This window comes from Pteronotus mesoamericanus, unplaced genomic scaffold, assembly GCF_021234165.1.
Source record: "Pteronotus mesoamericanus isolate MK-2021 breed Mesoamerican mustached bat unplaced genomic scaffold, CSHL_Meso_final contig_164, whole genome shotgun sequence".
NCBI classification, from domain to species: domain Eukaryota; kingdom Metazoa; phylum Chordata; class Mammalia; order Chiroptera; family Mormoopidae; genus Pteronotus; species Pteronotus mesoamericanus.
Genome location: NW_026555065.1, coordinates 448017 through 459099, shown reverse-complemented (window position 1 = coordinate 459099; position 11083 = coordinate 448017). Strand labels below are relative to the sequence as shown.

Sequence of the window (11083 nt, the reverse complement as noted above, 5' to 3'; positions counted from 1 at the left end):
ATGAAGCCAGCGTGAGTACGAGGCAGAGGAGCCGGGCCGCGGTGCTGGGGCAGGCCCCCTTTCACGCCGCAGTCCGCCGCGGGCCGTGCAGCCTACGCAGGGCCGCGGCCCCCAAAGTGGGAGCCCCCAGACTCCCGGAGCTGGGCGCCCATCGCCTGGCCCTGGCCTCCCGCTGCCCGGAGAGGTCAGCCCCAAGTCGGGGAGGGGAGGAGGTTATTGTGGCCACTCTGGTTCCGGTTAGCTGGGCTGCCAGACCCCCTGGCCCGGGGCCGCCTCCGCCAACCCTTTCCTAAATTTCCCCGTAACCTCCTGGCCGCCTGCGCTCTCAGGTGCGTTTTGCTGAGTTATTGCGGGGTCTTGTCACGAGTAGAGTCGAGTGTTGAGCTCTGGTGCTGGGGTTGGTTATGTGGTCCGAAGCCCTGGAGAGAGCCGTGGTAGTCGTGTGCACAGCGTGCTTTTCTTATCCCAGCGCCGTGGCCTGGAGGCCGAGACCATCCCATGGTATAGGCCGGTTACTTTTGCCTCTTTTTCGGCTGCAGACGTACCCGCCCACATTCCTCACTTAATCCTGGACATTTTCCGCGCAGCAGAATTCCATGACCTCTACTGGTAAAGAAATAATTATGCAAGGAAGAGGGTCGACTTTATCATTATTATCATAATCAAATAGTTGTTAGTTTGCAAAAGGCAACTTGTTTTCTTAAGAAGCCATAGTCAAAATCTTTTTTAAAAACATGTAAGTTTACATACACCTACCATAATACCTTGCACTTAAAACACTAATTTGTTTCCATTTAAATTGGGAAAAATCTTGAGGAAATATTTTAATCTATAGGCCAAGCCAATAATTTCACTTCATTTTGGTGTTAAATATTAATCCAGCCTATAGATAAATTGGGGATTGGGGCATGCTGGAGAAATGGTGAAATAAATCTAAATAGTTTTTTCTATTGTTCCTACTAATAAAAGACTCAACTGAGGAATTTTTTAAAAATCTTACTGGGTTTATTCGACAGCTCATGTATTGGGCGGCATCTTTTTAGCAACTAGAAAAATATGAGGAGCTGTACAAAATGGGAGGTTTTTATAGGCAGAAAGGGTCAGGGACAAGCAAAAAGCAGATTATTTCAGGCATGGGCACCTTCCTTTGATGGACCACCAGGGTCTGTGAGGGAGTTCACCTCCTTAGTGCAGACCTGGAAATCCCTCGCTGACTGGCGGAGATACATTCCTGGGAGAGACCAAAACTTTAATTAGGTTAGCTATTAAGTCTTGGTTTGGTGATGTAGGCCTAGCACAAGTGACTCCATTTGGGGCCTGTTGTCTCTTTTACACTATTTAAAAGAGCAAGAAATTGCAGTTTAGGGACCACACCTTGTTTCAGGACAACGGATGATAGGTTTTAAAAATTCAATGACCAGCTGTTCCTTGAAAGTATGGACATGAATTCCTCCATCTGTTTTTATAATTCATTGAAGCTAATCACTCGTCAGACTACCCTGGGCAATGGCTGTTAGTGTAATGTGTATGTCTTTACTGATAAGTGTGGTCAGTCATCTTTAGATTTTTCAAACTTGTACTGCCTCTGTAAAATTGCTGCTCAAGAAAATATCCAAGCTATTTTAAATACGAAGTAGGTACATTTAGTACCAAAAAGGTCTCCTTAACAAAATTTTAATTATTTTTAGATTATGCATGCCATAAACACTCTTCTACTAATGCAATTTAGTCTTACTCATGTTAGTTATTTAGGGTGTAGTTTTGGAACTGTCAAGGACTAATTTTTAAACCAATGGAAGTTTGTTTCTGTATGAATTATGAGGTTTTGAATGTTAGTATTTAACTGGAATGTTTTGTTATTTATTTTTTAAAATCTATTACCAGGAGGACTAAGATGCCCAGGAAACCTATAGTGAAAAAAGGATCCCAAACGAATCTTAAAGACCCAGTTGGGGTAAGGTCTCCCTGTGAATTTATGTGTGTGTATTCTTTCTTCATTCCTTTTATGTCTTATGTGTATACTTGGAATGGATGGAGATGTGGAAATGGAGTCAAAGAACATTTAATTAAAAGAACTCTACTAAATTGCTTAAGGCTGATTATAGCTTTGAAATTTTGTTTGTATATAAGATTCATTAATCTGATAAAATGAAGTTTTTGTCAACTATATACTTCCTATAATTAATTAAAATTTGAAAAGTTAGATAATGAAAAATATTCAACTATTCCAGAGAATTCTTCATACTCTATAAGGTGGGAGAAAACTTTCTGCTTGGATGAGCATCCTCTCCCATCTTTAGGACTGTTATACACCAGCTGATGACACACTTCATGAGGAAAGTCCCAAACTCCATGCTTTATCGGACCAACTTTAAGATTTTGGTGTACAACAGTTTAATTCAATCTAATGACTGCTCATAATTGCATGTACTTCACTAGTTTCAGGCTTGAGAACTTGCTTTTAAAAGCAACTGTCAAACACAAGAAAGTTGGCTTGCTCTGCAACATTTACATCTCCCCTTCACTGGTGCTGGAGTGTGTCTCTTGGTCTGAGTTGAGGGAACTAAATGCTTTTGCCCATACAGCTGAACAGTTTTTCAGCCTTGTCACTGATTAAGAAAACCACATTTCAGATCTTGCATCTACTTATTTATTTATTAAATATGAAGTTGGTAAGTTTTAACTGACATCCAATTCCAAAGAATTCTAACAGATTTTCAAATAATTCTCATTGTATGATATGTTATAGATTTTTAGAGAGTTTTAAATTAGTGGTATGATTTTATAAATTTGTGCCACTACAGTAGTGAAAAGAAGCTGTGGATTTTATGCTTTTGTTATCAAAATATTTTAACTTTATGTGCATTTAAAATCTAATATCTGTTTGCATATAACAATCTTGGGTAGCATGTTTTGCTTTTCATATCTCTAAGTTTATATTGATCTCTTAAATTAAGATACCAAATGTTCATTGAATGAATAGGAAGCTTAAATGAAAAGTCAGGTAAAAAAAGCAATCTTTGTTCTTTAAGCAGTTTCCTGTATTTTCAGGTATACTGTAGGGTGCGCCCACTGAGCTTTCCTGATCAAGAGTGTTGTATAGAAGTGATCAATAGTACAACTGTTCAGCTTCATACTCCTGAGGGTTACAGACTCAACCGAAATGGAGACTATAAGGAGGTATTCCCTATTGAAACCAAGCTGTTTTTACTTGATATGTTCTTTCCTGAATGGCTTTTCTATTTTTTAAATTTAACAAAATTCATCTGTTTCCACTTTTTCAAGAGATTTATCTGCTGCACTGTAACCACCATACCTAAAGTTTTTAATTCCTGGGATATACAGACACACCTTTGATATACTGAAGTTAGAAGATAGCTTCTTAGACAATAATTTCTTATATGGGGTATTTATCGCCTCTTAGGGGATATGTTAGGGCTAATTCAATGTGGAATGATAAAGGATCGTGCTAGGAGGTTTTTATATATGTGCAGACTCCAAGTTTCATGTGTGGAGATGCAAATAACATTTAATAGGCATTGTGTACTTATATCTAGACTGCTTATGAAGTGTTTCTAGTTTTACTGAAATGTTGAACAAAATGAGTTCAATTCAGTTTAACAAACAAGTGCTAAGCTGAAGGGTAGAAAGAGACTTAAAAGTAGGTGAGACACAGTCCTTGCCTTTATGGAATTTACAGCTTAGTGGGGGGCATAGATGGTAAACATGTAACCGTCAAACGGTTAAGACAGAAAGATAGATGTGCTGAAAGAGATGACTGCATTCTTAAATGCAGATGAAAGGATTAATTCAGGCTATGGTGTCTACTTTCAAGTTGCCATTCACTTTTTTGTGCACTTTACTCTGGTGAAAATGCTCATGAAAAGCCCATCAGTGGCCTCTTCACTGCTAGATTCAATGGACACCTCTTTGTTCTCATAATCTATTTCTCAGGAGCACCCTCCTTCCTGAAACACTCTCCTGTCCCCCGCTGCAACCTTGCTTGTTCCGTCTCTCTTGGCCACTCTTTTCAGGCTCCTCCTCCGTTTCCAACCGCAGCCTTTGAGGTTGGGCTATACCCAGGGCTCTCTTCTCTATCTATACTTTTCTATAGTTTTAAATGTTGAGTATATGGTAATAATTCTGAAATTTTTACCTCTAGCTTAAACCTTTTCTCTAGCTCTAAACTTGAACACCCACTGCTTGGATGTCACACAGGCATCTCAAATTTTACATGTCCAAGAGAACTCTTGATTGTTTTCCCCTCTAAATCACTTCCTCCCTTATCTTCTCAATAGATGCTGCCACCACCTATTTATTTGCTCAAGCTGGAAACCTTGTTCCTACCTTTCTCTGGTTCCCTTCAAATTCTATACATCAGTGGGCCCTACCACTTCTACTCCAATGTATATCTTGAACTTGTCCTTTCACGTCTATCTCCATTGCCACCATTCTTGTTATTAATAATGGAGACCAGTGTTTCTCAAACTCTGGTGAAGGAACAGCACTTTTTTTTTTTTTTTTTTTGGTAATGAATTGTGACTGATATATTTATGCAGCTTTGCCACTTAGAACTAACCATGTCGGACAGCAGAGACCCTGTTTATCTATTTAGTGAGATAAACCTATTGATCACATCTTGGGATCTTGCAGCCATGCCAAATGGCTACAAAAGTTTCTAAGCATTTCTTCTCAATGCCTGCAATGTCTTCTGCTAGACTGGAAATGAACAGTTTTCAGAGTGGCAGGATTTGCTGACCTTATTCTGAGCATCATTGACAAGACTGTTGAAGCCTAACTGGACTGGTTGCTTGCATTCCAAATCTTCTCTAATCCATTTTCCACAGAGTAACCAGAGTGATCTTTTGAAGCATAAATCAGATCTCACCATTTCTATGTTTAAAACCTTCAAGGAATACAGTTTTTAAATGGGCATAAGCCTGCTTAATCTGCCCTCCTGTCTGGCCACCTCATCTCTTAGTATGCCTCCAATCCTGGGTTCCTTAAATGAGCCAAAACTCTGCCTCAGGGCTGCTCCATTGGCCTTGGTTTTTCCCTTAGCTCTTATCATGGATAGCTCCTCACCTTGTTTCAGTTTAAATATTATGCTTCATGTTTTGTGTCTAGACTACCCTATTGGAAGTTGTACCCCTCCCTCCTCCTTAGTGATCTACACTCTTATGTGCTTCCTTGATAGCACTTACCACAATCTATACATTTATCTACTTGTTTATTGTCCCTTTCCCCTGGTATAATGTAAGCTTCAAGGGATGTTGCATCTTCTTTGTCCTGTTTGCCAAACAGAAAATATGGATTAAGCATAAGAGAATGGTCCAGGAAGGCTTCATGGAGGAGTAGGCCTTTGAGGATGTAAAATAGCTGAAAGCTGACTTACTGAATTTTACTTATTAGAGTTAATTTCAGGTATGTGTAAATAGTACAAAAGGTTTGGTGGAGATTAACATTGAATAATGGAAAGACTGTTGGACTGGAAACAGCTTTGATACTAATTAGCTCCATGGACTTAGGGCAAGTTCCTCCTTGGGACCTCACTTTTCTTCACCTGGAAAGGAGGGGTTTGTTCATGAGGACTTGGAGGTCATCTGACTAGCCTGTCAGCACTGAACTGTATGTATTCTTCCTCCCTCCCTCCCTGCCTGCTTCCTTCCTTCCTTCCTCCCTTTCTTTCTGAAAAATAATCATTTTATTTCATTTAAAATAGCAGGACTTTGGACTCAACTTAGATAGTCAGGGTTTTCATAACAATTTTATACCTGCAAGAAAACCTCGCACTATGTTTTGCCATAATGGGAAGTTTGTAAAAATGTTTTTTCTTCTCGTGGACAAATGAGGAGCTCTGTTTGCACACTCGGCCTGGGCCAAATTATAATCTGTAGTAAAAAACAAAAACAACTCCTGTTGTTCTTTTTATGAATTCTAGAGCTGTTTCACAGGAGTGGAATACAAACTTCCACAAGGTGAGGGTTAGCCTAGAAGAAGTAGGTGTGTGATCTTTAGCAAGTTATACAACAGGTATAATAATTAATAGCACCTACATCAGAGGTTGGAAGAATGGAACGATCCACTGCCATGCTACGGTAGTGCTTGGGGCACGGGCCATGCCAAGGGTCAGCTGTGGTGGTGGTGGTTATATTTGAGTACTAATGTAGACACGTCTCCTTCTGGGTGACAAAATTGCTAATTTTAAAAACAAAAGGGCCATATTGATATCTTTACAGGTTCAATTTAAGGTAAAGGGTGTAGGACAGGAAAATGGGAGCCACATCTCAAAGACTGTTATCCATAATGAATTCTAATGGATAATTCTGTACCAAATAACTCAGTACTGACATCCATGAAGCAAAAACTGCAAGAAATTCAGGAAACCTGCAGAAACAATTGTATCTACAATCCCATAAAACTAGAAAATAACAAAAATAGAAATAATAGTAATAAAACTCCAGCCCTGGACAATTAAGACATTTTAATTTACATAATTTATACCCCAGTCTTCAATCTGATTTTCCAAATAGAGGTTTGGTGATATTTTTGGCAATATGGTTATACTTCATAATCATATTTTGAAAGAGATTTGATAATTGATGTATTACTGCTTTCTTAAAGGTCACAGTATATTTAAAATTTATGTAAGAACTCAGATGAGTTTATATTTATGGCTCATTGCTCGTTTAAAAACAGTACATCAAATCACTTAGCTTCATGCTGCCATGACTTTGGGTTTTTTTTTAAGATTTTATGTATTTATTTTTAGAGAGAGGGGGAGGGAGGGAGAAAGAGGGAGACAAACATCAATGTGCAGTTGCCTCTCACACACCCCCAGTGGAGAACCCAGCTGCAACCCAGGCGTGTGCCCTGACTGGAATCGAACTGGCAATCCAATTGTTCTCAGGCTTGCACTCAATCCCCCGAGCCAAACCAGCCAGGGCACTGCAGTGCCTTTTTAAATGACACCTTTATAAGAAAAAATAGCAGTAAAATGAGGTAATATGTGAGTTTTTTTATAAGTCTGTGACTGAATCATACTACGTTTTGACCTTCTTGGTCATTTAATTAAAACAAAGTCAGCCTTAGTCTATGAAGGATTAGTGGGCCTAAGATTTTTCTACTTCTCTCCAGTAGTTATAACTGTAAATATTTAACATTTATAATTGGTATAATTAGGTAGGTCATGACTTCTTTAGGGGTTCCAAGTTTAAAGACCATTAATGCTTTTTCTTCATACATCTAGGTAGTAAATGTTCATAAAGAAACATCTGGGAACTGACTGTGGGAGAGGGGGGTGGGGGTCGGATGGGTGGAGGGGGCTAAAGGGGTAAAAACTGAGACAACTGTAATAGACTAAATATGATTTATAAATTAAAAAAATAAAAAAGAATGTCAAAAAAATCCATTCAAAAAAATTTAAAAAAAATAAAAAGAAAAAAAAAGAAACATCTGAATAAATTTAAAACAGATGTATTTCTAGCCTAGGTATAGTGGAATCCATTTATGTGCTTTTTTTTTTTTTTCTTCTTCACAGACTCAGTATTCATTTAAACGAGTATTTGGTCCTCATACCACTCAGAAGGAGCTCTTTGATATTGTGGCTAATCCCTTGGTAGATGACCTTGTTCGCGGCAAAAATGGTATGCTTCTTGGAATTTTGTTGGATTTTTCTTTTTCTCCTTCTCTGATAAAACTTTTTGGTACTTACATATTTGGTTTATGTTTGGCCTTCAATTCAGATTTGTTAGGATGGTGTTAAACCTTTTTTGAGCTGGTTAATTTTTAAGTGTTTTTTAATACAACGAATAAATACTACAAATGGAGGACGTTTAAGGTATAACCTAGCGTGACTTGCTGTGTTGTAGGTCTCCTTTTCACATACGGTGTGACGGGAAGTGGAAAAACTCACACCATGACTGGTTATCTAGGGGAAGGAGGGCTGCTTCCTCGTTGTTTGGATATGATCTTTAACAGTATAGGGTCATTTCAAGCTAAAAGATATGTAAGTATAATTCTTCTATGTTGTAACTATTTCACTTGAGGACATAGGGATGGACCAAGATACCAGTGGATACAGTAGTATTAAGAGAGAACTAATTGGATACATTTTAAAACCTTAAATATGTTTAAATAAATGTTTCTCAGTTCTCGGATATGTTTCTTACTATTTAAGTCAAATTCTCAAAATCATGGTCTGACTTTCGCCCCCACTTCAGGTTTTTAAATCTAATGATAGGAATAGCATGGATATACAGTGTGAAGTTGATGCCTTATTAGAACGGCAGAGAAGAGAGGCCATGCCCAATCCAAAGACCCCTTCTGGCAAGTAAGTAATTACATTTGTATACAACACTGACCTAAGGGGAACCCTTGTCCGATGGGTTGTCGAGCACAGAAACAGTGAACGTGAAGTGGAGAAGATGGCCTGACAGTTGATTTTAGGGAGCTCTAAGATGAGGAATGTTCTTCAGTAACTTTATGGGCTCAGATATCCTCTTTGTTTATCAGAACACTGCATTTGAGTTACTACTTAAGAGCAGGGGCCACTTGGGGTGGGAGAGGGTGTGAAAGCCTGGGCTGTGTGTCTGGGAGGGCACGGGAGTACTGCTGGCTGACTGTGCGTGGGAATAAAGTTGCTTTATGCATTTCTGCTGGTAAGGCAAGTCCTTTATATCTTTTAGTTTCCTTAGTTACTTTTGATATTAATTCATAATATAGAAGATCAGACTTTTTGGGTTTTCCCCCCCTTTTTCAGGCGACAAGTAGATCCAGAGTTTGCAGATATGATAAATGTTCAAGAATTTTGCAAAGCAGAAGAGGTTGATGAAGACAGTGTTTATGGTGTATTTGTCTCTTATATTGAAATATATAATAATTACATCTATGATCTACTGGAAGAGGTGTCGTTTGATCCCATAAAGCCTAAGTAAGTAGTAAAAAAGAGCCCCTTCTTAACTATATAATCTTGGAGAAGTCACTTCACCTCACTGAGCCTTACTTTCCTCAGTTACAAATAGGGAGAATGCTTATTTTTGTTTTAAAAATTGAAATGTAATTTGTGTATCATGCTTTTGGTCCTTAATAAGTCATTTCATTATTAACTAGATATGCAGGTATATTAGGGACGCAGTGGAAGAAAGAACTGACATTACTTTTGGAAAACTCTTGTCTGAGCTATATTTTAAGACGGGCCTTAAGTGGATAAGGAAATGTCCCTGTAGATATACCCTGGTGCTATGTTTCAAGGACCTAACACTGAGTGTTGGGAATTAGTTGCCAGTTTAACATCTGTCTTGGTGACCTCTACCGAATGGAGCCTAAAGCTGTTGTCTATACAACACTCACAGAGCTTTCCTCGTTGATTAATATGAAGTCACATCTGTACTGTCATTCTGCCAGAGTTAGACTACTCCCTAGATTTCCCTGAGTCTTTCCCTGGTAGAAATGAGGAGCAATTACCTCCTGGCATCACAAACAATAAATCTGCCCTTGTGCCAGAGTTAACTCTGGAATCTCATGTCTAATATTAATATCTTGTTTCTTGAGTTGATAGTTTTGTTCTTGAGCTAAATGCTTATCTTCAATGCCCTCTTTATTAGGGCCTCTCAGGACGTAAATAAATTGAAGACCTGTGTCGTATATACAACTTTTGTGTGTATATCTAATCTGACACTATTGGAGAAAGGGTTGGATTTAGAAAACCACTAGACTGAGGACAGGTGTCAGTATATCCATTTTTATTTACATTAAACAGTGAACGTATAGACTAATTACTTTCCCATTTGCTTCAAAGTGTCAGTTCTGCATACCCATGTCCTTAAACTTTTGTGATGTCATTCATCGTTACCAATCAGTTTCATGTCTGCACATGTGCCAAGTTTTTGTTTGGTTTGTTCTAAGTGAGATTATTTTCAAAGGAGCCTATTATCTTGGTTTTATTTAGTTTCACAAAAGGACTGACATATATGACTTGTAAGCCTTGTAACCTTTCTGGTAACTCCTTGAATGGACTCACAAAATGCATATTTGGCACTGAGCTCAGATATAATGTTAGGGTGGTATATACCCTGCTTTTTTGAGCTCGTTAATGTTTAGTGTTTTGTTTTTTTTTAATACAATTAAGAAATATCACATTGGATACGACTCATCGTGCTTGTCACATACTGTGCACTGAACATATTACTGTGAGATGGCTGCTGTGGAAACAGTAACCTGTAACTTATACCTTATTCCTTTGGTAGGTGGAACAGTTGCAGCACGCCCATGAGGAACGCAGACTTTGTGTATGTGATTGTGTTGACTCTTTGCTTAAGGAGAAGGGTGTAGTCATACTAGTGTTTAGCATCTGTGGCATGTTTGCATGTAGGTAGTTTTTCGTTGGCAGTGGGCTATCTGCTACCTGTAAGCCCTTCCCTGCTCCTTGAAAAACCCGCCATTTACTGGACGATGGTGTCTGGTAAATGTTTCTATCCCCACCATTCCCAAGACCGAGGGCAGACAGACAGCACACTTTCCCATCCTTGTCTTACTATCTTACATCTTTATCTTGCAAGACCAAAACTTGACCAGCCACTTTGGAAGGATTGCCTCTTCTGGTATACACCAGCTCTTTCTGAATTGGTGTTTTTGCTGACCCTGCGGTCAGAACCAGCTCTATCTGTATCTTTCAGTGTATGATGTTGCTCTGCTACTACTTGATATCTAATTGTTTAGAAAGTGTTGTCTCATGTGCTTTGTTAGAACAAATTAGAGCAAAAAATTTTAAAGCAAAATAGATTCTTGTAACTAATCCTGACTATATATCCTTATCCTTAAAGTTATTTGTTTAATATTTTTGTGGGTTCTTGCTTGGGCTTATTGTCATAACAATGGATGTCATGTTGCCTGGCATTTTAGTCCTAGTCTTGAGATAGTAATAACTCATAATTTAGGAAACTTATATTTTTTTCTTTTCCATAGACCTCCACAATCTAAAGTGCTTCGTGAAGATAAGAATCATAACATGTATGTTGCAGGATGTACAGAAGTAGAAGTGAAATCTATTGAGGAGGCTTTTGACGTTTTCTGGAAAGGTTAG

At 38.6% G+C, this 11083-nt stretch overlaps 1 protein-coding gene across 1 annotated transcript in view; it reads left to right on the top strand.

Moving 5' to 3' along the window:
• Window positions 1-11083, top strand: part of KIF23 (kinesin family member 23) — a 28472-nt gene continuing 17389 nt past the window's right edge. Inside the window, exons 1-9 of the mRNA XM_054565672.1 lie at window positions 1-11; window positions 1885-1954; window positions 3052-3180; window positions 7541-7646; window positions 7872-8008; window positions 8223-8332; window positions 8762-8932; window positions 10248-10289; window positions 10966-11078. Of these exons, the coding sequence (XP_054421647.1) occupies window positions 1-11; window positions 1885-1954; window positions 3052-3180; window positions 7541-7646; window positions 7872-8008; window positions 8223-8332; window positions 8762-8932; window positions 10248-10289; window positions 10966-11078 (889 nt within the window). The remainder of the gene's footprint in view (window positions 12-1884; window positions 1955-3051; window positions 3181-7540; window positions 7647-7871; window positions 8009-8222; window positions 8333-8761; window positions 8933-10247; window positions 10290-10965; window positions 11079-11083) is intronic.